Source organism: Silurus aristotelis (assembly GCF_946808225.1).
Source record: "Silurus aristotelis genome assembly, chromosome: 16".
Lineage (NCBI taxonomy): Eukaryota > Metazoa > Chordata > Actinopteri > Siluriformes > Siluridae > Silurus > Silurus aristotelis.
The window spans coordinates 17162466-17190417 of record NC_139589.1 but is presented as its reverse complement, the minus strand read 5'-3'; the positions used below and the strand labels follow the sequence as shown (position 1 = coordinate 17190417).

The 27952-nt window shown below is 34.4% G+C and overlaps 2 protein-coding genes across 2 annotated transcripts; one reads left to right on the top strand and one right to left on the bottom strand.

Annotated features, from left to right (window-relative positions):
• Positions 1–4192: 4192 nt before the first annotated feature.
• Positions 4193–6716, bottom strand: ch25hl2 (cholesterol 25-hydroxylase like 2). Its single transcript, XM_083565370.1, has one exon. It carries the CDS (start codon positions 6482–6484, stop codon positions 5585–5587), a length of 900 nt encoding a protein of 299 aa, XP_083421496.1. The 5' UTR covers positions 6485–6716; the 3' UTR covers positions 4193–5584.
• An 11137-nt stretch (positions 6717–17853) lies between these two features.
• On the top strand, positions 17854–22696 carry s100z (S100 calcium binding protein Z). The gene is made up of 3 exons (XM_083565373.1): positions 17854–17963; positions 18861–19020; positions 22135–22696. Exons 2-3 carry the CDS (start codon positions 18880–18882, stop codon positions 22285–22287), a joined length of 294 nt encoding a protein of 97 aa, XP_083421499.1. The 5' UTR covers positions 17854–17963; positions 18861–18879; the 3' UTR covers positions 22288–22696.
• The last annotated feature ends 5256 nt before the right edge of the window (positions 22697–27952 follow it).

The following is a 27952-nucleotide window of genomic DNA, read 5'->3' as shown; positions in this document are numbered from 1 at the left end:
CTACATATACATACATATATATATATATATATATATATATATATATATATATATATATATATATATATATATATATATATATATATATATATATATATATATAAAGACCAACAGTCTTACAGACAGGACTACATGAAATGCACATGTGCAGACAACGGTTTTATGTCACTTGATAGTGAAAAATCTGCATTTCATTGCATCTCATATTATGCTTGCTGTGTGGGATAGACTCCTGATATGTATAACTATTTTCTAATTATATGCAGTTTTGGTTAAAAAAACATTATCGACACATTTATGCATACTGCTAAATATGAGAAGGCTTGATAGGCTGTGGAAAAATGTTTTGTTCTTTGTGCACATGATTTAATGTGGTAATGACAAACTAAACTGTGGTCTTTGTACCCTAATACACACATGCTATAATTTGTGTATAAGGCATAACTCACATATACACTGATATATGTGAGTAGGTTAGAATAGAAAGTATTTTACTAATCCTCAAAGGAAAACTGTGTTAGTCACTGCATATTTGTGATGTTATAAGATTTGTTATAAAAGAAAATTGTTACCTCATTCTTAAAAAAGAAAATAAATACAAATCAAGAATTATTAGATCATATTCTTGAGAGGCCGTGGAAAGATTTTCGTTTTGTTCTTAGTGCACAATATTCACTTTAATGCTAATAAGAAAATGTATTTGTGGTTTTTGTATCCTAATGAAATACAATTATGATTTGTGTTCAATTTAAAACAGTTTAATGCATTAGTTCCCATAAAAAAAACCTGAGGAGGAGCTGGTGGTTTTTAATATTGTGAATTAATGCACAACAAGAATGAATTTATGCATAATTTCTTAGGGTCTTTGGAACTCTGTTCATTCTTTAATCCTAGAAAGGTGAGACCAGTTAGTTCTAGAGCTTAATTAACTCTTTGGCACTAACACAGCTTTACAAAAACTATTATACTTTACAAATGTCAGGAATACTAGCCAGCTTCTCCAAATATTTTATCCGTCAAGCTCCTTAAGAGCCTTGGCCTTTTTGTTACTGATCTAAAATAGGTCTAGATACTAGTCAGAGACTTTTGTTGGACAGCCTCTATATTTTTTACTCTAATGGTGCTCTGGTAACCTTGACTAATACATTTTAAGGATTTTGTCCTGGACTAGTTCCTTGGTTCATGCTCATACAGTTTGTTTAGGTGTGTTCTCTAATAAACTCTGGGCTATGCTATGCTTAGCATTACATTTTCCTGTCACTAAAACTAAAGGGACGAGCCCAGACAAGTTGCAGAAAGTGAGGTCCATGAAGACATAATGTACCAAGAACTGGAATGACCTGCAAGAGCTCTGATCTCAACCCCACTGAACATCGCTGAGATGAATTTGAATGCCAAACATCAGTGCCTGACCTCACTAATGCTCTTGTGGCATATAGTCAAATGTTAAAATATGACATTCTTTCCAAAATATTAGAGTGTAGGTGAGCTTTTTTTTTTCCTTTAAGCCCCTCACGTCACGTTCCCATAGCAACAATATGCAATTAAAAGAGTGATGTGCGTAACATTATCTCCATTGCTTTTTTATGTGTCTATTATGTGATTGTTTACAAAACGTTCAGCCGGTTTCCATCTTTTTCTGATGTGCAGGCTGATTCCTGCCCACCCTTGCAGTAATGAATGATAAGTGATAAGCAAAACTAAGCAAAAAATAACCCTTTAGAACCCATGAATTTATTTAACTTGTTAAATGGGGCATATACTGTACCTTATACTGTATACTCCTAGGCTAAATAAATTCAAACAAAATATTTATATTTAATTTTTTTTCGGTTAAATAATAAAATTTAATAAATAACTAAAATAAATAAATTGTTTTAGGTCAATTTATTTGTTCTAATTTTGCAATTATACTAAAGAGACAAGTTTAGCTTTTATTTACATTTATTTATATCAGATTTCCAGTTGTTATATAAATCTTATATACTGCTTGTTAGTATTTGGCAGCTTTTATTTTCAATTGCTTGAATGAAATTCTTAATAAAGGCTTCAGACTTTTAAAGAATTTTATTCTAATTTCCCCTGACAGTACTGGTGTAACTTTGTCTTCTTGCTCAAACCTGTTTGTTTCAGTCCACATATTTCCTGGGGGATTTAGCTTAGGCCTTTGTGATAGCCATCTTAATATTTTCAGCTTTTTCACTGATGTCTTGAGATGTTGTTTTTCTAGATAATGCCCTTTTTCTCGCAATGTGATCTTGTTTCTATGTGCACTGGTTTCTTTTACAGAAAAATGCGTCCAAAACATTAACAACCTAATGCTTTATTTTGATAGTGTTCTTAGGATTGAAAGCCTTACCATCTTCCCTCCATACTTGGCACAGAATATTATGGCACAGTTCAGTTTTTGTTTCATCTGACCAGAGAACATTTCCTAAAAAACGTTTTGTGGATATATATATATATACTACATTATTACATCATTACATAGTTCTAGAATCTTCAACACTCCAATAAATCAATCAAAAAATAAATCAAACAGTGTGTAAACCTTTTGAATTTAATGATGTTAGTATTTTTAAATACGTGAACAAAAATAATTCATAAATAATTCATTTTAAAATGGGTGTTTTTTTAATTCAGTTTTTTTTAATGTAAAATTTTGGTCTTATTTACTTATTTTCCACTACTGCAAGAGAATGAATGTTGTGCTAATATTGCGGTGACAGTAATCCTAAATTTTTTTATTAAACCATGATTTTTGACTCTTATCATTTATGACTTTCTGATGAAAATTTATAAGTGGATTAGTTCTGATTTTGAACCGTTGTCCAAAAAGTTTACATTTTTGGACAACGGTTGTAGGTATAATGATTTACCCATTAATAACCTTTCCTTCAATTAGACTTTTACATGGTCTACATATACACCAAGTACAACATTGTCCAACCATGTTGATCTATATGATCAAGATTGAGTAGATTCATTCAGAGAAAATCCTGTAACACCTACTTTTATGCTTTTAGTGGTTAACCATTATTGCAGTCAGAATTTTTTTAAATCCTTTAGCTTACTCATTTCTTGTTTGTCCTCTTCCTCCTGATCTTTGCAAGCCTCATTCTAAACTCAGCACATGTCTCATCCTGACCTGAAGGATGCCTCTGTTGGCATAGTGGGGACTTCAGCTGCTGCCTGATAGGAAAATTGGCTAAGCGCTTTCCTGTTTTGGGCTCCAGATAATGGCCCTCTTTTTGGCCGCACCAATAACCACTCTGTTTTATAGCACCCCACCATCATCCTCATACTTTGTGGTTTTCTGTGTTCTAACACACCTGATCTAAAGAAACAGATCATTTGCAAGTCTTTCTTGACTCAGTGTGATGAGTCTCACACTGTCACATACACAAATGTGTATGCCAGCAGAACTATGTAATATATACAGCTCCAAAAATGCGAATTATTCTGAGCGTGCATGTGTCTGTGTCTGTGTGTGTGAGTGTGTGTGTGTGTGCATGCAGAAGATGCAAAACTATTCTCAGTGAGCTTGTAGGAGGCTGAAAGAGATGATTAATTGAAACTGGCAACTGTGCGTGAAACTGCTACAGAGAGGCAGTGTGAAATGATCAGTGTAGAGTACATGCCACTTTCTGACAATCACTAAAATCTACTCATTATTTATCGATTTGATGTAAACTGCAAAAAGCCAGTACATAACTATAATATACTGCCCATATTAAACTGAAATGCAAACTTTTGTGATTACCTTACACCATCCTTTTTTTCTTTAAAATCTTTTCTTTATTTTTTTTTAGCAACCACCAAATGCCCCTTAATATCATATGGCTCTCAACAAAATACAGAAACATGTCTGCACACCCACACACACACACACACACACACACACACACACACACACACACACACACACAAGCACACACACACACACACACACACACACACACACACACCCACACATACGCACACACACTGTACTATTTTACATATATAACAGTATGTTATATATGTTTACATATATACAGTGTGTAAAGAATAATGGGCTGTATTTCATGAATTTGTTTATACACACTTTTTATACTATTGTGAATTATACTATAAGATTTCTCTCCAGCTGATTTAGCAGGGTTTCCAAAATAATAAAAAAAATTGTGTCAAAGATACAGTCTGACAGAAATTAGGAACAATGTTTTATTAGACGGTATTTACTGAAAAATATACCTTAAACTCCATAACCACCTCAAGTAGAAATACTAAACGTTTATTTCTTTTGTGCCGTTACGGTAGATATAGTAGCACTCTGCAAATGCACAAAAGGCCAAAGTTCACCTAAAATAGCCTCCAGTATGATTGAGTAGTCACTAACAGTAAAAAGGTTATAGAAAAATATATATGCTTCACAAGATTAAACACCTGATACACTCAATCAACTGAACAGCAAGCAGTCAAAATAAAGGTTAAATTAATTAAGGAATACAACAAAAGAGATGAGCTGTTAATGAATCACTGTTAAAAAAACACATCCCAAAGCTTTTGCTCTTATACCACAGCAGTTTCCCAACAATTACAAACTTGCATTTATTAATGAAAGGTGTATTCCACTCCTTATCGGTTTTTTTTTGTTAAGTTGTAGAACATCTGTGAAACAAGATTTGGGACATGTAGTCCACAGATACATGCTACAACAGCTATAAACCTTTCCTCATCATCAATTAGTGTAATATGTTTTCTTCTCTCTTAGGAAGTTAAGTTAAGACAAAATGAGATGTTACAGAGAAACCTGTCTGACTTGCATGTTGCAAAAAAAAGGTTAGAGCAATAAGTTTTTGTTGCTGTTTTATTTTGCCCCACACCAGAGAGACTTCATCAAACCCTGAAGCTGTGCTGATATATAAAATTAATAGACACCTTCTGAGCTATGACAATTCTGAATTCAATAATACTGTGGTATAAATGAAGATAACAGCATATTAACAAATGTAAATTAGAAAACCCAATTCACTTTCTTGATAGCTGAGTAAGCAAAATAGATAAATAGATAAGGATGCTTATGAAAGTCTTAAGGTCATTAAGCGTCTAATAGTAATGAGTTAAAGGCAATTTGCACTATAATTAACACCAGTATATAATATGCAATATGGCTATGAATTTTCATAAATGATTTCATTGGATTTACATACAAATTAAGTTATACAAAAATGTTTTGTAACTTTAGGAGATAACATGAACGAAAGTAATGAAACGGTATTGCTTTAAGATTAACACACAAGCCCAGTTACCGTAACTTGATATTCAAAATACCCTGCATGGCTAAAGGATGTGAGAGTCATAGAGGGAGCTGCTGTACAAAGATGCCAAAGAGATGGAGCAGGAGACAGGGCTGTGAAACAAAGAGGAATCTTTCTGTCTTTTTTTACTTTAATCATTCATTGTTCAAATAAAATTTTACTTACAACTAACAAACATTCAAAATGACCTACATGGCTAAGGATAAGGAGCACAATGAAAGGAAAATATTCGAAAGGAGGAAGAGTTTAAAAACAGAAGGAGTATCCAGTGAATAAGTCTCTCAGTCCTCTTTGTCTGATCCATTTTCTTTCGAGCTATTGTAATCATTGTTGTTACAATATTTGCCAGGTGCGCTGGTAGTGCCTGCCAACCAATCCCAGTGTGTGAAGAAGGGAGCAAAATTGGTACCGGGCTGCAGGTGATGCACATCATGGCGTGGTGCACCACCCCACAGGCCAAAAGGCACAAGACGATGCATGGCCCAGGGGAAGTCATAGCCACAGTGGTCCTCAGCTGAAACCCACACGTTAAAGACCATAAATGCCCAGGCAGTAAGACAGTGGCAGTGCAGAAGCAACGGGTCCACAGTAGTCCACAGGCCCACACTGATAAGCTCCCATGCTGACAAGTATTGTGTGACCAGGCTGAATGTCTGCCGGTATTGATGATGCACTGCATGGAAGGTGGCATAGAGCCAAGCAATGCGGTGGTGCAACAGATGCCAAACAAAGTACTGGAAATCAAAAAGCACTGTGCAACCTGCAATGCCAAGCAGGAAGGAAGTGAGTGAGGGCGCATGGCGTGGAAGTGGCACCGGTGGGCGCCACAGCCATTGTGCAACGGCCGCCGGAAAGATATAAAGCAGGTGGTTGTAGGCGGTGAGAGCTAATGTGGTGCACACATTAGACCACGTAACTGTGCGTTCCGGATGCAGCTGGTAGCGGCGAATACTTGGCCACGTTGGCGCTAGAAGGTCCAGAGTGGTGTAGAGAAGGACAAGGACCAGGTAGGTGGAGACAGAGAGAAGCACAGGGAAAAGTGGAGAGCGGAGAGTGCTGGCATGGCTCTGACGCAGGTAGTCCCAGAAAGGCTGGAGTAGAGCTTGTTCAGGAAGCGTCCATGTTGCATTTGCGCCATCCCACGCACCCCAAAGAGACCTGCTGAGCCTCTCCACACTCATTCTGTGCTCGTCGAGAGAGATTGAGACGAACCCACAGCTTGGATTGTGTCCGTGCCAGCTATAGTCAAGGTAATGCTGCTCTTTGCAGAAGACAGAAAGAAGTTAGAATCACAGTTCAGGCTTTAAAGGTTCTAATGATTTATAGAATTTTGGAATTGCAGTTAGTCTGCAGCCGGAGGAGCCAAATGAGGCAGGACTGAAAAGCTCTGTGCATCTAAGAACCACCTCCTACATCCGCGCTCTCTCTCCCCCTCTCAGTCTCGCTCGCCCTCTAGATCTATCTCTCTGACTCTCTCCATCTCACTTTCTCTGGTTTTCTTTCTCCTGTGTGTTGGAGAGAGTGAGAGAAAGAGAGAGAGAAAATGTCTAAAGGAATGTATCATTAGTGTCAGAATGATCTAGAATACTGATTTCTCTGATTCACTTCTTACCTCTATAAAAATACTTTTTTTTGTGTGAGAAAAGAGTCTGCTTCTTTTTTTACTCTTTCAGTCAGCAGAGAGAATGTATATGGTAAATAAAATTGAACATGGTCTACAAGTTGAAAATGGTCTACTCAGTCATAAAATGTGGAAAAAAATGTGTTTTCAATATGTGGGCTAGAATTATACCCCTTAAGAGTACAGCGATTATAGTGATTGCCTGAATCAGACATACAGCTTGATTTCCAACACTGATGCTGGCAAATATATAAGCAATACCTTATTAGAGTCTAATTAGCCCATAGCTTTAATCTTTTTTTTCCCCCCAAAATTCCAGGTTTATAGCAATAATCATTCATTAAACTGCTGTTAATGTAGAATCAAAACAATTACCCTTAATCTTAAATCCAGAATGCAGATTTTAGCACACAATAATTGACAACACAACAAAGGATAACTAAACAGTCTGCCCATTGTCTAATGTGGAGCAGCTACAAATGCCAACATGAACTAGGATAGATCATTGATTTTAGATGCAATGCATAATTGAGTAATGTATTTTCCATATAATCTGCAGTTTTAAAGAAAGAATGTAAAGTCTCACTTAATGTAAAGCTGATCAATATTCAGTGTTTTAACATTTATATGAAATAACACATTATATAAGATCCTTGAGATAAATATACATAGTTAGTAGGCTCTAGTAGACTGTGGACTGCATCAGTTTTTCTTTCACTGTCGCTCTTTCACACATGCAGATGTAATTAATCATATCTTGGCTGTCAGTGATCAGACGCACTGCTGATTTCTCCCAGTATTTTTTTCTACAGCAGGAAGCAACAGTAACAGCATGGCATGTTTTTTCTTTTCATTTTTGGATAAAGAGAAAAACGAAGGGGAGGGGGGGTGGGGGGCTTGGGTCACAGAATAGCAATGTTGGTGTCTATAGAATTCCTTTCTTAATAAACTCATCAGACTGCTATGGATATTAATACACATTACCAAAAGCATTTTACATTCAGCCTTATTTTGCAGTATGTATGTATATATATATATTTGTAGCTTATTGGTTGAGTATGGCAATGGTAGATTTTTTTTTAGAGAACTGGGAGGATGTTACTAGGACTTCTGGGAAGTTTGGCATGGTTTTTCGGGTGTGTTTCTGAGAAGAAAAGGTTCAGGTGTCTGTAAAAGAGAGCACTACATTCAGTAAAGGTTCTTAGATTACACTGACTCTTACCGTCATTTCAAACTATTACAATATTTTTATGTGTGTGTGTGTGTATGTATATATATATATATATATATATATATATATATATATATATATATATATATATATATATATATATATACATACAGTGATGTAAAAAAGTGTTTGCCCTCTTCCTGATGTCAAAATTTTTTCATGTTTGTCACACTTTAATGTTTTAGATCATCAAACTAATTTAAATATTAGTAAAAGATAACACAAGTCAACAAAACATGCAGTTTTTAAATGAAGGTTTTTATTATTGAGGGAAAACAAAATCCAAAAAATACATGGCCCTGTGTGAAAAGTGTTTGCCCCTAAACCTAATATCTGGTTGGGCCACCCTTAGCAGCAACAACTACAATCAAGCCTTTGCGATAACTTGCAATGAGTCTGTTACAGCGCTGTGGAGGAATTATGATCCGCTCATCTATGCAAAATTGTTGTAATTCAGCCACATTGTAGGGTTTTCGAGCATGAACTGCCTTTTTAAGGTCATGCCACAGCATCTCAATAGGATTCAGGTCAGGACTTTGACTAGGCCTCTCCAAAGTCTTCATTTTGTTTTTCTTTAGCCATTCAGGGGTGGACTTGCTGGTGTGTTTTGGATCATTGTCCTGCTGCAGAACCCAAGTTCGCTTCAGCTTGAGGTCAGAAACAGATGGTTGGACATTCTCCTTCAGGATTTTTTGGCAAACAGCAAAATTCATGGTTCCATTTATCACAGCAAGTCTTCCAGGTCCCAAAGCAGCAAAACAGCCCCAGACCACCACACTACCACCACCATATTTTACTGTTGGTATGGTGTTTTTTTTCTAAAATGTAGTGTTACTTTTATGCCAGATGTAATGGGACACACACCGGTAACGCGTTACTTTTGACAGTAACTAATACTGTAACTGTTAAATACTGTAATACTGTTAAAAATAAAGTAACTCCGTTACCGTTACCGTATGGTGCGTTACCCATTACTTTTTTAAATGAATTAATTTCAGCTAAAGTGTAGACTACAGCCTAACCTGCTTACAGCAGCGTCGCATTGTAGGATTGGTGGATGAACCACTGTAAACAGGAAGAAGACGCATTGTAGGATTGGTGGATGAACCACTGTAAACACGAACAAGACGCACTGTGGGCGTGTCTTCGTTTATTCAGGTCTGTGCGGCATTAAGAGCGAGTCAAGGCGAGAGCAAGACGAGTTTCTCAAAGTGGAAATAGGCTCATTATTTCACTTTAGTTGAGTATAAAGACAAAAACTGTCAAATGTAAGCTGTGTCTTTCTGGTTCGAAGGTCGTATCTACTGCGATAAACAGCAACTCCAATCTGCCGAAGCTCCTTCAGAATCTACATGCCTCGACGAAGCTAGAAGCTAGAAGATAACCCGGGGTTCTGTTTTCATACTTCAGCTGTGAAAGGAACATTTTTAAGAGCTCAACACAACAGCAGAAGCCACTTTAGTTTTTGATTGTGAATATATAATTCAGCTTGTTTTGTTATTTATCTCAGAAATCCTTGTGATATATTCAGTTTGTGCTGGTCTGACTTCAATAAAATAGTGTTTAAAAATTACTTCAGTCAGTGTGTTTGTATAGAACAACGCATAAAAGGGCATTAATGGGAACATTAAAGAAGGTTCTTTAAAAAAGTAACTAAAAGTTACTTTTAACAGTAACGCATTACTTTTTGGTGAAAGTAATCAACAAAGTAACGGAGTTACTTTTTGAATGAAGTAACGAGTAACTGTAACTAGTTACTATTTTTTAGTAACGAACACAACACTGTATATATATATATATATATATATATATATATATATATATATATATATATATATATATATATACACACACACACACACACACAAAAGGGCCATCAGCAAGGCAAAACGAATCCAAAACACACTTTGACTGATCGGAGTGGGTAAGGATATTGGACTGTAACTGTGTTCAAACCAATGCAGGGTGTTGTCAATCCAATGTCATTGCCTGGGCCTTATTAAATACCTCCTACAGAACCTGATATTCCTTGGGAATGGAAACAGGTGCAGGTGGTTCATTTACATTTACATTTGCGGCATTTAGCAGATGCCCTTGTCCAGAGCAACGTACAAAAGTGCTTTAAGTCTCTAGCAATGAATAAATCTACACTGGTACGCTAGATTACAAACTAAATATAAATATAATCAGGGCTTTCTTCTGAAATAGCTTAGCAGGGCAGTTTCTGGTGCATGTTTATACAGTGTTCAAGGCAGTTTGAAGACCACTGGAGCACCCTTTGTTTAATACAAGATCACCTAATATGAATCCTAATATGCATAATATAGCCAAGTTAAATTTCTATACTAAAATAGTTGTTGAAATGCAATTTTTTTCCCTTTTTCTTTTTATTGTTGTTGTCTCTCTCCAGACGTACTTGATTCACTCTGATGCTCGTTGTCAGGGTCTGGTTGGAGCCTACTACCGCTTGCCATCTACTTCTGAAATTATCAACAGCAAGAGATGAGTCATACGTCCAGAAATATGCAAGGAGCAAGCAGAGCTGAGCATGTATAGAACATCAGGATCAAGTCTGGAAATCAAGAAAAACCATAGTAGGAAAATAATTTTCAGTATCTGTCAATGGTAGAATGGGAAGGAGGAATACACTTTATTATTTAAGTTTGACAATGTTGTGACAAAAGTAAGTGTGGAATTTAATAAATCAATATAGATAGAAAATGCACCTTTAAATGCAATTCATTAAATATAAGTGGTGGCATGAACAATTGCAATTCACCATTGAAGAGTGACCATTAGGTTCTTGGTCACTGATCTACCCAAGGCCATCTTTAACCAGGTTCTCAGTATGGTGAAGTGAACAGTATGGTCTAGGAAGAGTCCTGACTGTTCAACATATTCCATTTAAGAATTATTGAGGCCACTGTGCTCTAAGGAACCTTCCATGCAGCAGAATTTTTTGTTGTCAACCCCAGATCTATGTCAGTCCTGTTTTTATTACCTCAGTGACTTTTTTTTTTTTCTTGATATGCATTTTCAGATTTTACATCTTATATAAACAAATGTTAATCTAAGTCGTCACAACAATTTAATTTGACTATTGGACAAATGCAAGGACAGTTATGATAAGAACCTTTTATTAATATTCAAGTCAGACAGGTCCAAATCTAAATCCAAAATCCAATATACAAAACATGCATGGGTGAGGTAAACAACAAGAAACAAAAAGGTGAAATCAAGACAAGAACATAAACCTATATAAAAAAGCAGAAAACAAACTTGTTAAATGCAGCAAACAGAGAATACTACAATACAAATGGACTCATATGGGTATTTAAACACAAACCATTCAAAGTGTACATAAAAAAATTTCCATGGCTGCGTATCTATTAAAAAAATGTCAGAGATATTTTTGGGGTGAAGAAACACAGACAATAGTGTTGCAGTTCATTATTTATATTCTCTGAGTAACTGGTGTTCTGGCTGCTTTCATTTTGTTCTTCAACTTTATTGAGTAACTTCTCTTTGGCATAGTGAACCTGTTTAATTGTGCTGACTGGGCTGAAATAATGTAACTTACATATATACTCTTACAGGTTAAAAAACATACTGCTAATATAGCTATTACATTTAGATATATTTTACATTTTATTTGCTGTTATCTATAGATAGGAACTAAATTACCTTGCAGGAAACAGAAGCCTAAAGAGCCAAATGGTTTTCTTTTGATTATTCATGTTAGGGCTAGGATTAGGCATAAACATAGCTTTATTTAGAAGGATGAATAAATGTAATTGAAGCTTCTCAAATAGAATATAGAGTATAGAAATTGTATTGTGTGTTTGTGTATTTGCATGTGCCTGTGTTTGTTCATGTGCATGCTATGGACCAAATGATCCCACATAGATAGGAATATTTGACAGATATAAACTTTTAGCAATTAGTTTAAATTAAATAAAAACTTTAAATAATGCAAAATTGAAAAAAAAAAATAAAAAATACAATAAAAGAGCCAAATGCTTTTGGTTATTGGCAGTCTATCCAGAAAAAAGATTAGATTAGAATTTGGGGCAGGTCCATTTCTATGGTTTTATTTCTTATAGCTTGTTATAATATAATTACATCTTAAGATCATATGTAAATTATTACTTTATATTTATATTTGCCACAATAAGGTTGTATTTTTCTATAACTACATTCATGATCCAATAATGTGGTCATATCATCATGTCTGCCACAGACCTCTAGCCAGTGGAAATTCATGTCACATGTTAATTCAGTCATATGCAAGAGTTTTATCATAGAGGGAGGATGGCAATCACCTAGAGAATCTAACACAGACCAAAACCAGTGCTCCTGGGAAAATATTTCATCATCCTAACAAACAACATTTTCAGGCTCATGAGGTGTGTGTCTGTGTCTGTGTGTGTGTGTGTGTGTGTGTGTGTGTGTGTGTGTGTGTGTGTGTGTGTGTGAGAGAGAGAAAGAAAGAGAGAGAGAGAGAGAGAGAGAGAGAGAGAGAGAGAGAGAGAGAGAGAGAGAGAGAGAGAAACACACCTGGGTCTTTCTAATTAATTGATTGTCACACTTCCAGTTCCAATGTCCTATTAATGCGCATGTATATGTATGTATGTATGTATGTATGTATGTATATATATATATATATATATATATATATATATATATATATATATATATATATATATATATATATATATATATATATATATATATATATATATATATACATGCGCATTAATACATACATATATACAATACAGACCAAAAGTTTGGACACACCTTGTGTGTCCAAACGTTTGGTCTGTACTGTATATATATATATATATTATATATATATTATATATACAGTACAGACCAAAAGTTATATATATTATATATACAGTACAGACCAAAAGTTTATATATATATATATATATATATATATATATATATATATATATATATATATATATATATATATATATATATATATACAGTACAGACCAAAAGTTTATATATATTATATATACAGTACAGACCAAAAGTTTGGACACACCTGCTCATTCAAAGAGTTTTCTTTATTTTCATGACTATGAAAATTGTAGAGTCACACTGAAGGCATCAAAACTATGAATTAACACATGTGGAATTATATACATAACAAAAAAGTGAACTGAAAATATGTCATATTGTAGGTTCTTCAAAGTAGGCATCAAGAGAATGCCAAGAGTGTGCAAAGCAGTAATCTAAGCAAAAGGTGGCTACTTATATATATATATATATATATATATATATATATATATATATATATATATATATATATATATATATATATATATATATATATATATATGAGCGAGAGAGAGAGAGAGAGAGAGAGAGAGAGCGAGAGAGAGAGAGAGAGAGAGAGAGAGAGAGAGAGAGAGAGAGAGAGAGAGAGAGAGAGAGATTTGATGTTGGCCCTACTATTTAGTGCAAGTTTAGATCTGAAATGCTCCCGTCTTTGAGCATATATAAATCCCAATACCTCAGTATTGTCAGAGAAGTAGAGGAAAGGATCTTGGAATTAAACATCAATGACCATTAGTCAATATAATCTTCTGTTGGGAGTAAGTTACTTCACTTGGTAGGTAAGAGGTTTGCAGATTGAAAGCAGGAACTAGTATTTCTCTTTTATGCAGTGACATTTTAGTTTTTATATTAAAAATACATATCCGTTTGCAAAGCCTATTTTAGTAATAGTATCTCTATAAGCTTCAGATCACTGCTACACATGGTGTAACTGAAAGAGCATAAGGAGTCATCATCAGAAAGCTTATTTCTAGCTGCCTGTATTCACAGTGGAAATACTTCTGTCTTGTCAGTATTATATAAGAGCAAGTTTCTCAACCGTCAAGGTCTAATGTTCTTAACATTAGAACAGATTCCTCTTTATAAAGCTGGTGTCTATAATAAAGCTTTACCAAAATATATGGATTAATACAAGTATTGATAGGTGTCATAGATAAAAACAGTTAAAGCTAATAGCATGTAATAGCATAATTATACCCAATATATACGATATGTTATACATATTGTTGAACACCAAATTTCATGTTATGTATGCATAGATATCTATAAAATGGTAAAAAATCTCTTCAAACAAGACCTGAGCCAGGAGAGAGCTATTTCCTTAAAATAATTCCAGTATTTCCAGAATAATATTATAATTTCAAAAGTATGATTGGATGCTAGGTCATATATTACTCTAATCAGCACATTTTCTCACATGTCATCTTCACAGCTCAACAGAGTTTTTGTCCTGTCTATACCATGCTACCAGAACACCTTTTCCACAAAACAAAAAAAAAAAACATTATTTTGCAGAAAACACACTGATCAAAATTAGAGAACACTTTCAGATACCTCCCAGTTATTGGTGTTAATCTGGCACCTGGTGCTAATTTCCTTGATTATCTGTCAACCCCTATTTAACTGGCAGCCTAACTTCCAGTTTCACCGACTCTGCAAGATGGTGGGCCGTGGGACTGAAAGCCTCCGGCAGCAGGTTGTCCAGATAAAGGCCAAAGGGATGACCCTATCAGCCATAGCAAGACAAGTTGGTCGTTCCAAATCTGTGATTTCAAGAATATTGAATCTTTACAACATCACAAACTTATTCAAGTCTGCCTAGAAGGCTGGTCGTCCACGGAAGACAAATACAAAAGAGGACAGGATCCTGCGGAGGATCTCAATGGTCAATCGTTTCCACACTGCAGCTGGAATTGCTCACCAGTTCAGCGCTGAACAGGGTGAGGATCTGTCTCATCATACAGTGTTTCAACGTTTAAGAGCATTTGGACTGAAAGCCCACTCTGCAGTGACCAAACCTTTCATTAGCAGAAAGAATCAAAAGGCTAGACTAAGCATGTTGTGTGGACAGAGGTGAACTGGTCCAAAGTTCACTTCAGTGATAAAAGCAAGTTTAATTTAATTGGATCCGATGGGAAACATTATGTTCAGCGACAAACTGGAGAAAGACTAAACCCAAAGTGTGTAAAGTCAGTGAAAAGTGGAGGAGGAAGTGTCATGGTTTGGGGCATGTTTTCTGCAGTAGGAGTTGGGCCTCTTATACAGCTACATGGCAGAGTGAATGTAAATGTTTATCAGAACCTTCTTCAACAAAATATGGTTCCTTCCATGCGTTCATCACCCAATCAGCCCGCAGTGTTCATGCAGGACAACGCTCCATGTCACACAGCAAAATGGGTAAAGCAGTTCCTTGAAACTGAAAACATTGAAATAATGACATGGCCTGACCAGAATCCTGATCTCAACCCAATAGAGAACCTCTCGAAAATCCTTGGTGACAAAGTTATGGCCAAGAAACCCACTACAGTCACCGAACTGTGGAGGAGACTGGAAGAAGAGTGGACCAAAATCACACCAGAGCAGTGTGAGAGACTAGTGCTGTCCTGTGGCCACAAATGTGCTGAAGTCATTCAGAGCAGAGGCCTGTACACTTCCTACTAATTGCTGACTGTTGTAACCTTCAGAAAATGTTGCTGTAATATTTTTCCATGCTACAGTCATTGTTGTTCTCTCATTTTGATCAGTGTGTTTTCTGCAAAATGATTTTTTTGAAATGCCTTAGTTATTTTGTGGAAAAGGTGTTCTGGTAGCATGGTATAAACAGGACAAAAACTATGAGTATGAAAAAACATACAATGCAATCACTAGGTTTTAAGTTATAGCAAACTTAATTTCTAACTGTACAAAAAGATGTCACAAAAGGCAGATTTCACAATACAATGTGCAAATGTATATACAAATATATATAGTAAATTACCATTTTGCAGTTTAAAATAATAATCTGAGAAACCTTTTAAATGTACCCATGCCTTATTTATTGAATTATACTAACTAAGCATTTACTACAGAAACAAATGCATTCTAACACTATATAAGTTCATTTCTAGTATACATACTTAAGCCTTAACTGTTTAATATTCTTTTAGAAACTGTGTTTAACTTTTTTGCATCATGAAAAAAAAAGAAAAAAATTATAAGGACTTCTTTCTGTGTATAATTTGTAAAATTTAGCTTTTAGCTAAGTGTATAAGAAACACAAATGTTCATATTAAATTATATAAATTCTTAGTGAACTAGTGTTTTGGGAAAACAATGTCCCGAGTGACTTAAACTGGAGGCTTGTTTATCCGGTAGCACAGATAAATTTAGAGAGGCACAAGATGTGCTATATAATGACTCTGTGTTAATAAAAGGGTAGGTTGGGATTTTCTGAGGTGTAGCAGGTGTGTGTGTAAGTGTCTCCTAATCTCTAAGGTGTGATCTCCAGAGTGTACACGGCAGGTGTACTGGTACAGCTGGAAAAGGAGTTTCCATTTTAGTACTACATTAAATTCATTAATAATATAATTCAATAATTCTATCAGACATGAAGGTTGATTTATTATTGATTTGTCTTCATTATGCAATTTTCAATGTATCTAGTGTTAGGGGGGAAAACAGTGATACACAGGCATGTACAATGTTATACCACTGTACAGAATTTTTTATTAAATTGCTATTTTATAGTTATTTATATAACAAAGTATCCACCTAGAAAACATTTTATCCCAATTAATCATGCTTGCAAAGCATATAAGCAAATAGGAAAAGGGTAAATTTCATTCAATTCTGCACTGTGTTATTTATTATCTTTTAATGTACTGTTTACTTCATTAGCAGTTTCCTCAAATTAGTATATGATATTAACTCTATAAGAGAAGATTTTCAGTATAATGCTTAAAATCTTGCTTGAACTGATAACAGATATGCAGACAGATATTCAGTCTAAAGTGTAATATCAAGTCATCCTTTGTATGGCTCAAAATAAACTAAATTAAGTTTTTGGGGTAGACTTCACATATTCAAGTCCTGATGTGAACACCATTGACAATGATTGGCACTTGATGCTCGAAAGCCCTCCAATGTTCCAATTTTTTTTTCACAGCAAGCTAGAAAACTGATTGCCAGTTATTTCAGTATATATATGTGGCACAAATTGAAGGGCCAACTGCTTATTCACAAGGGTGATATTAGTGTGGCATAATCTTTGTTCCTACAGTAAAAAAAAAACCCAGTAAAACTGTGCTTCATATTACTTTGTCTATATGGGTCTGAAATAAATTTTCACAGTACAATATTTCCTATGCAGTTCCAGTGTTTTTAATTATAATATTATTTAAAAAGGAAGTAGTGGTTTGTGCTTGGGTTTTTTTTTTTTGGTTTTTTTCTTTTTCTTAAATGGGACAAAGTTTGTCCATCCTCTACCTTTATTTGGCAATGCAAATACAAAATAGTAATTCTTTGTCTGGGTTTCCCATGTCTGGATCTTGTGTTTATTTTTGATCTGGCATGTTACGAATTTAATCTAACCCTGTCTAGGTTTAAATTAACCCAGGTTTGTCAATCAACATGTTTGGTTTATATGGCCTACTTAATTCATAGTCTGCACATGTACATCACTGACTATTATTTCTGTTTATTACAGTATACATACAGTGGCAATGTGGTGTATGCTTCTCTCACAGTGTGTACCTGTGTGTAACAGGCATTAGGAATTATTGAGGAATCATCAGGGGATCTCAGCTGAACGTCATATGTCACCATAACAATGGAGGAGGGCCTCACTCAGATCGGAAATTCATAAACAACTTGTCTCAACACCCTCAGGCACTATTCAGCTTAAACAGCCATAATTCTCAAATACTCCAAGAGTGACTGGACCATCTGTCCCAGAATTTACCTTTTTTGTCGTACTCAGGTAAGCTTGCTTGCTCAAAAAAATATCCTGAATTAGTATTAAATTGTTATTATTTTGTGTTTGTTTTTTCTACCGTAAATATTTACTTAGACTTGTCATATAAGCTGATTTACCTTGTAGATTGTTTGACAATTTAAATTATGGGTCTTATTTTTTCCAGTGTGTTGTCAAGCCTACACACTTTATATGAATGTATAGAGTTGAATTTGTGTGCATAATTTTTAATTTCTGGTTCATGAAGTTTAAGGAAATAGCTGCATATCTTCAAACCTGATAGTAAAACAAGTGTATTTAAATATCACTAGCAGCTTCCTTTCTATTATTTTTATTATTATCTTTGGCTTGGATTATGTGTAACCCGTGATTTTTGAGACCATATTATTTTCACATCTTTCTGAGAGGTTTAGTATACATACAGTATATAAAACCTAAATTATTAGATCAGATTTTAAAGTATAATTACAACCTCAATTTAGTCCCAACGCTGTCCATACTTTAGGCACCAGGATGCAAGTTTGTGTGTGTGAAGGTGGGACCTAGTGTGTGGCAATGATAATGAAGCAGATGCTCGGGATTTAAATTTTTTCAAATAATATTTGAGGCTTTAATAAATAAAATCCTTATGTTCAGCAACCTATGACAAATTTGGATCATGCATAAATGTGATCTACTTAATCTTTCTTTTTATTTGTCTCACATAAATTAAATATGCATATGCATAATAAAGCTAGTACATGAGGGTAGACTGTGGTGCACATTATGCATATAAGTGGACCGATGAGTTGTAGGTTGTTTATACACAGCTAAGACTGTGCTCAAATCAATGCTTAACTTGATGTTTAGTACAGTTTTAGGAGTAGGATTTTTTCTGTTTGTAATTATCTTTTTTGTCTGTAGTGTACTCTGTGCAGTGATCATGCCAAGCCAGCTGGAGGGAGCAATGGATGCTCTGATCCGTGTATTTTACAACTATTCAGGTAACGACGGAGATAAATACAAACTGAACAAAGGCGAGCTAAAAGAACTTCTGAACAGTGAGCTGACAGACTTCCTCACAGTAAGGACACACACACACACACACACACACACACACACACACACACACACACACACACACACACACACACACACACACACACACACACACACAAACACACATACATTCTTTGAACAAAGCATAAAGAGAATGAGAAAGATACAAAACAGAGAGACAGAGAGCAGAAACAACATTACTTGATTAATTGTTTGTCATCACATGAGATGCAATTGTTTCAGTTTTAGCAAACTTAAAAGAATTTAGTCTTTCATAATTCAGCCATGCTATATTAAAGTGAAAATTCAGGTAAGTTAGAAACCTGAAATTAAATATTTAAATTTAATTGTATTTACTGTCCACAAGTCCTTTTTGATTTAGTACACAAATTTCAGTTTTGGTGGGACATTAATACAGGCTGGTCCTAGGTTTTTCAGCCTTACAGCATATGCGGCAGACATGTTCTGTGTATTTATTGTTCTGTGTATTTATTGTCCTGCAGTAATCTCATTCTATTGTGTATTTACATGTTACATAATTTACCATATACGGTACTTTTTATGTAAATTTTCATGACCTGAATTATTTCAACCTAATAATTTTAATGTGCAGACTATGAATTAAGTAGGCTATATAAACTAAACATGTTAATTGACAAACCTGGGTTAATTTAAACCTAGACAGGGTTAGATTAAATTCGTTGCATTTCATTATTAACATGTATATTTTAAAGTCATTACAAAATCAGGACTTATTTTACACCAAACACACATATAGAGCTTTCTTTTCATACATGGAACCCTTCATTACGTGCCTCACAATACACTGAGCGATTAAAAACAGACATGGGACAGGACTCATACTTGTGAAGCCAGTGTTTAATCCTCTGGATTTATTATACACTATTGGATATAATGCCATCCCACCTAAATTTGTATTTCTCTTTCATGAGCTTTGTGGGTATTCTGAACTCTGTGCAGAAAATAAAGATGCCAATGTTGCAATGTCTGAGCAACAAAACAATAGACTTATTAATCTCACTAAATCTGAAAATGGCATCATGAACTGCCTAAATAAGGTCAACATGAATAAACAAAATCATACAATTTGACAAGCTTTCAGTCTGTATTGGGTGCACAGTTTTACTCCTCCTCTTTGGAAATCCTGCCACTAGCCAATCTACAGTAAATTGAAGATGTTAAGATGACTGATCCTGAGTGGTACTTTCCTTGTCTTCGCTGAAACTAAAAAACTGCAAACTGAAACATATCCTAATTTCAACAAGAGGCATCAGGTAACTGGAGGTGACTGGCTTCAACAACTGGTGTATGACTTTCCATCTTAACTGCTTATTCTGCATACACTGCATAGAATTCAGCAACTAGTGCTTAGAGTCATGACCCAATAGATAGCTTCATTAACACAGGTACTTTTGACTAGAACTCAAGTCAAAAGTAACTCCCTAAGCAGATCTGGTGTCCTAAATAATGGGAGATGGTTGACACCACAAGAATGTTACCTGTGTCAGTAGATTTGTTCTTATACTGTAGAATGAGGATCTGAGAATTGAGAACAAGCATGACCAAAATTGCATAAAACCTGTGCATAGTTTGTTGTCATGCAGGATTACTTATTACTGTTGACAAACCAAAGAGAGCAGGGCAAGTCCAGAGAAAAATGGCTGCATGGCAACTGTATGCCTTGCAAATACTGCATCATGTATTATACAAATAACAATAATTTAGCTGCTAACTATTAACTATTAGCCATAGTATTGTTCATAGTTTTATTACATTGCTGGGAAAAGTATTTGATTTTTAATATGAATATTGCTAAATATTACTAAGTAATTGATTTTTAAACTAAAATGTTTTTTTTTTAATACAAAGAAAAAAGTCAAGAACAACATGATTAAACACAAATCACTGATTTACTGAAGGCAAAAGGTAATGTAACACATCACCCATGAGAAACAAGTTGTGCCATCTTCGGCAGTAGCAGCTGCAATAATTGAAATCTTTTAATAACTGGAGATGAGAATTTCACTGTAGAGGGATTTTAATTTAATTTAGTTACATTGGAATTTTGCAACATTTCTCAGCATTAACTGCATATTTAACGTCCTGCCACAACATCTCAATAGGGTTAAAATCTTGGCAATGACTTGGCCACTCCTGAAACTTATTTCTGGATCTTTTGTTGTGTTGTTGCATAATCAAATTACATCTCAGATCATAGAATGATGGCAGGCATTTTCCTTCAGGATTTCTGGGATTGTATGGTGAATGGTGTAATTTAAACTGTTAAAACTTTAAGTGATTGAAGTGATTGAAATTGAAGATTTAACAGCACTGGCAGTTGAACAGATTATGGTGGGTCTAGTCTAACTGAATGAAATTATCAATTTATCGTAAATGGTTGAGATGGTAAGGGGACATATTATTTTGTTCACTAAATTAATTATTTTCATTTTATGTTTATTCAGGTTGTCTTTGTCCTAGATTGTGTTTAAAGATCTGAACTAAGGATTCATGACAAATATGCAAATCTTAGCAAGTGCCCAATACTTTCTATGGAATAATATTAGTTTTACCAGTTTTCTGTGTAGCGTAACGCTACACAGAAAACTGTTAAAACTAATACTATTCCATAGAAAGCAAAAGGTAATGTAACACATCACCCATGAGGATCAAGTTGTGCCATCTTTGGCACCTCCAGAATTGTGGTGATGTTGGACCTTTGTTTCTTGAGTTAAATCAGAATAAACTTTTGTTTCACTGTCTGTCCAAACAGCAAAAAGTTTGTCTATATTCATGTTTATGTTACGATACAATGCCAAAACCTCAGATTAACCAGATTAATCCAAGGAAACAGAAAGGTTATGACACTCAAGTCTCATATGCAGCTCTTTAATTGATAAATAATCATTATTTTAAACCATGTTGATCTTAGAATGCAAAACATGTCAAATCTTCTGCAATAGCATTCCTCAGCTGTCCAGTTTCCTGTAGCCCTCGATTCATATCTATGTTTATATTCATTTAGCAATATACAAATATTCTGTTATGGTTGACATTTTACCAATTATTGTCGAAAAAAAATCTAAATAATCTTGGTCTCTGTCTATCTCTTTCTTAGTCCCAGAAGGACCCTATGCTTGTGGAGAAGATTATGAATGATCTTGATTCCAATAAAGACAATGAAGTGGATTTTAATGAATTTGTGGTTCTGGTGGCAGCACTGACTGTTGCCTGCAATGACTTCTTCCAGGAAGTGCAGAAAAATAAATGAGCATGCAGAACTTTGCAATTTATAAAATAGATACAGTATACTGTATGTTATAGTGATAAAAGTTCTGTCAGGTTGTGATTGTGAATGTGTACAACAATACCATTAAGTCCTTGTGTGTATGATTTGTGTGTATACATTTCTTGTTTATGTGTGTATATGGATCAGAAAACTTTGCCCTTAACTACTGTTCACTGGATATGTTTTATTTAAAATTTATAAATTAAAAAATTGACAATTTCACCATGAAATAAATTTGCTTACACTGCCTTATAATCTGAAATTCCAAATTGCTTATTTGTCATTAACTAATGTCTTTTCAGACACACTGAGGTGTACCCAGGCTAAGTCAAAGCATCCCTATTGCATCATTTAGGGTTTGTCATAGATTTCATTCACAATTGCTTTTAATAAATGTATAAAATAGTATGCAATATATTTAATAAAACCTGTTTGTGCAGAACAGTTTCGAGTTATGTTTCGTTTGTAATAAATATCACTGTCCACTGTTGATTAAACTCTTGATTAAAAAAAAACAAAGCAGATTATATTTACTTCAAAGGAATTATTGATCATTATTATTAAAGGTAGCACTATATTACAAAACTATCTATAAAACTGTTAAAAAGCCACTTTAGAAATACATCTAACTTAACTTAGGATGGCTCTAAGAACTTTTGGAAGTTGGATTCAACTTTAATTGAATCTTGTTCCTGTTGGATCTTAGTATAGACACCATTAATAGACTTCAGATCCAAGAGACCTGTTTGGTTTATATTCTTAAAGCTTAGATGTATATTTATCGTAGGTTGTTAAGTGATTGTATATAGCCTCTAGATTTGGTCTGTACTTTATATGATGCAATGCTAGTATTTCTTTGAAAAGGCTATTTAAATATATCATCATTGTTTTTTCCAGTCTTCAGTTTTCTAGTGTCACTATGCCTAGTGAGCTTATTAAAGCCTCAGGTACTTGCCTTTGGCTGACAAGTGTGAAGCCTAATGTGGTTTTCCGCTGTTGTAGCCCACATGCTTCAGGGTTCAGTGTGCTGTTCAATCTTCCTTTCTGCTCACACAGTTATTTTTGTGATTATTTGATTAACAGTATTGTATCTGTCAGTTTGAGTTTCTGAAATATTTAAAACCAGTCCATCTGGTACTTACATCCATACTGCATTCAAAGTCACTGAGACACATTTTTGATCTGTATTTTTGTGATATTTGACATTAGGACTTGACTATACTGCAGCCAAATGACCGAATTCTAATTGTATGTTTGTGTAGCTGTACAAGATCTGGTGGACAGGAAGCATATTAAAAGAAATATTACATATTTATTATAAAAGCTGTAAGATATAAATATTGAATATCGTATTGAGTTTTAAAAATGTTTTATTCAGCAACAAATGGAACAGAATACAAAGAACATCTGATACTTAAAATAAGAATGTGTAAAAATTCTTGAGTTTTTGAGAAGAGTGATTGCATCATGAATTTTGTTGAATGAAGTGTTTGGTATATTTTAATCAAATGTCTGTTACCTCTGCCAGGTTAAGACTGGGCCATAGATGATGAGATGGTTTAAAGATAATGAGATTTTTGAAGCATGCAGTACTTCCACATCAAATTTAAACACAAAAACATCAATGGTTCCCTAAAAAATAGCATTTTTTACTTGTATAATAAGAAGACTGATAAATCCTCTTAGAGAGGCGAGTGTTACAAATGCATAAATTTGAATACTGATTTTAAAACACAGAAATGATTCATAATGCTGTTACATCAGTAAGGACATTGTAAGCAGTTATCGTGACAGAGACACCATTTAAGGGAAGCTGTTTACCGGAGGTCAACAGTGTCATAAGACAGGCTGCCTACCTTAGTATTCTTTTCATTGAGTGTGAAATTAGAAACACCATAGACATAGAGATTTTGATAACAAGATTTGTTGAAGGCCAAGAATCACAGGGTCAATTTTTTGTTGTTTTGGATACCTTGAAAATAGTCTTTTATAGTTCAAACTGATAGAGGAAAGGCAGATGAAGGAATTAAAGATAGAAGGAAGAAAAGATAAATGTACTGTATATTTCTGTATTTTAGTTATTTTTATTTGTAGTTTATGACCATAAAAATGATTAAACATTCTTATTTAACTTATTTTAAGAAATTTGACACAACCAACAACTATCATACCAAAGAAAGGAAGCAAAATTACTAAATCCACCACAGCATTACAAAAAGGGGCTAAGCTTGTATTACAAAATATTAATAAATCTGAGGGTTGCCAATCATTTTGTAAATAGTTTTTTGAAGGGATAAAACATCACACTGCAACAAAAAGATATACTATGTATGGCATGTATTGTTCGTTTTAGTCATTTGTGATCATTTTCATTAAGGGCACCAATAATTCTGTCATCATTATTAACATTCTTCTCTTTCATTTATTTTTTTTCCCATGAAAATTACATGCTACTCCTTCATCATAATTATAATATTTAATTAAAAAAATAATTATATCATATAATTATTCTTATATTTTTGTTATAATAATTTTCTCATATATTATTCTGATTATTAGAATTAGAGGTCGGCCGATTTGTGGGTTTTTCTGTTGCCGATGCCGATATTTAGGAATCAGGGCAGCTGATATACGATGGCGATTTTTTTGGCCAATATGTTTGGCCAATTTTTTACCGCTTAATTTCCTAAAATCTAACAGTTAATTAATAAAACAAGATCAGAAGATAAGAAGATTGCTTAAATTAAAGACTTATTTAACAACAGCTAATAGGAACTTAAAGCTTTGGGGACACCAAGCTGACAGTTGGTTTGTTAGTTGGTTATTTAGCTTAGCAAACACGCTATTTAGCTTAGCAAACACGCTTGTTGTCATTCTAGTGCTTACTAATGAATCTACACGGATCCATTAGTAATGACCGCGGCAGGTGTAAACACTGCTTGCTTAATATAGTCACAGTTCTAGCTTTTCCGGTTTTCCTGTTTGGATGCCAAATACACACTACTGCCACCTGCTGGTATGGGAGAATTCTGTCCTCTCACGCAAGTGCAGAACGTACATGCACTCAGATGCGCCTGACAAATAATCGGACTAATTTGCAGCACAAATTAAAAATGCCAAAAAATCGTCCCGATTCATCGGTCGGTCAATCGGTCGACATCTAATTATAATTATAAATTAGAATTATATATCTGTCACTTTTTATCACTAATGAGAAGATATTTTTGATTTCTGCAAACGACATTTCCAGCCGTTACCATTCTCAGAGTCACCTGCACAAATACAGGTGACCTGTATGAGGCAAGTCTTGTGAGCTGATTCCACTGTAGGTCTAAAAACATTTGACAACAATCTCTCTCTCAAAGTGTATTGCTGCTCCCTAGTGGGATAATAAACATATTACAGGTTATATATACATGTTATGTAACAGAGAAACGTAAAATTGTTGTAAATCCCACCATATATTCTCCCTAAGAAATAAAACCACATAAATTCAGTTGGTTAGACGTTTTTGGCTGACAACTCATTAACAATGACATAAGTATACGTTTTTGTAAAAAATAAATCTCAGTCACATTGCTGTTACCTGTATCCTTTCAACCATGCTTCTACAATAGCACTGCTGTATTTGACAATGCCCACTACCAAATGTGTAGGAGTGTGTTACTGGAACAAATGCATTCAATCTAGTTTAATTACTATCATTATAGATGTTTGTCTGATATTTGGTATTGGCTTGATTTTTTGCTTTCATTTGTACTTGTAAAAAAAAATAAAATGCAACAATACCCTAATAATGTGATACTATTATTACTATATTACATTATATTACATATTTATGTCATTGGCAGTCATGAGCATAAAGCTAGTAAACATACACTTGTGATGCAAATTTTAGTTCCACAATCAGTAAATGCAATCAATACAAAGCAGAATGCAAACTTAGTTTGGTGAAAATAAAAAGAGGAGATCCACAGCATCTTGATACAATAGAATTAACCTGTTTTACCTGTTAATGGGCGACACAGCAGAGCAGTGAAAAGTGTTCAGGCAATGCTACATGAGTAAATATAACATCACTTACCCGGCATGCTGTTCTTGATGATCATGTGTTATCGGTTAGAAGACAAGGGATCCTGTTACAACGATAACCAATCATACATTATTTACAGCTGCAGAGAAGCATTATACTGAAGTGAAACAAATCACATTATTGCCCACTGCAACCCTTGAACAAATCAACTAGCTAACAAAAGTGTTTCATGACTACACAAGTGTTTATGGCACAAAAGTGTTTTATGGCTACTATACAAGCCAAGAGAGCATCAGCAGAGCACATCACAATTTTTGGATCTTTATGTTGTGAACACACAAATGCAGGGTGATACAAAGAATGAAATGTACTACTGCTGAAAACTTGCATAAGCATCGTTATAGATCAGCTAGTTCCAGCTTGAAAGTAGCTGCTCAAGAATGCTGAAATGTAGTCGGTCTCTGTGTTTGCCACATGATATTAAAATTTTAGCAATAGTTTATTTTATTGAAATGGTTACTGCCATCATAGACAATTATTATCAACAGCAACAAATCCAGTAACAAACTTACAATTTCAGGGTTGTTTATACTCTCTTCAACTATATGTGTAACGCCCACATTTAGCATACATTTTCTAAAAAATTAGCATGTAATTCAAGTATGCCCACTTAATGACCCTCTATCCTGGCTACCACCTCAGCTCTTGGCTATCTGTTTTTTTGACACATTTATTACTCTTAACCTTAAGAATAAGATATGTTGTGTTCATTCAAATCTTAATTATTTCAATCACCCATTAAGCACTTCTTTAAACATACTGACTTGGCTGAGTACCACAAAAATATATTTCATGCATCACAGAAACACACAATAATGAAACGGTTAAATGGTATAAAAAAACAAACAAACAAACACCATACTGCACCAATCATGGTGTGGGAAATAGCCAGGCCACACATTCATTCAGGGTCACAAGAATGGCCAGATGAAACATGTAACATAGAGTTTGATATTGTTACACTGCAAGGACATGAGCAATGGTAAAACATCTCCTACTCAATCTGTGAGTTTTTCATTGAAAACTATTTGCATTTAATAAGTATTAAACCTATTCCTGTGCAATATAAATGTTATAATGAAACATAATCTATTTTTACATATTCATGGAATCCGTTCAATCAATTATAAAATAGCCAATAGCCCTAGAAATTAAATTGTAATAGGAAACTTTAAAAGGTTGTATGCGTTGTGCTTTTTACTTGTGATTTCAGGCCATGTGAGTTTGCAAAAATACAGTGGACATGATTCCTGCTAATATTATTAACGTACTTGCTTTTTTTTCCTACCACGCTTCGAACAGTAGAGGGCAGAACGAGACAGTGGTTTAATATGACAATACAATATATAGTTTAATATAACAATACAATATACACAATACACAATATATCTATTTTCACTCATAATTAAGTTGAAACCAGTTCGAACCACTACCAAAAGTAGTGTTTCTCAGTTAGACAAAGGTCAAAAGTTAATTATTTACCTTAAATAACTTTTCCAAATTACTGAGTGTAATAAATGAGTGTTTGTGCACAGAAGTGTGAAAGAAAATTCA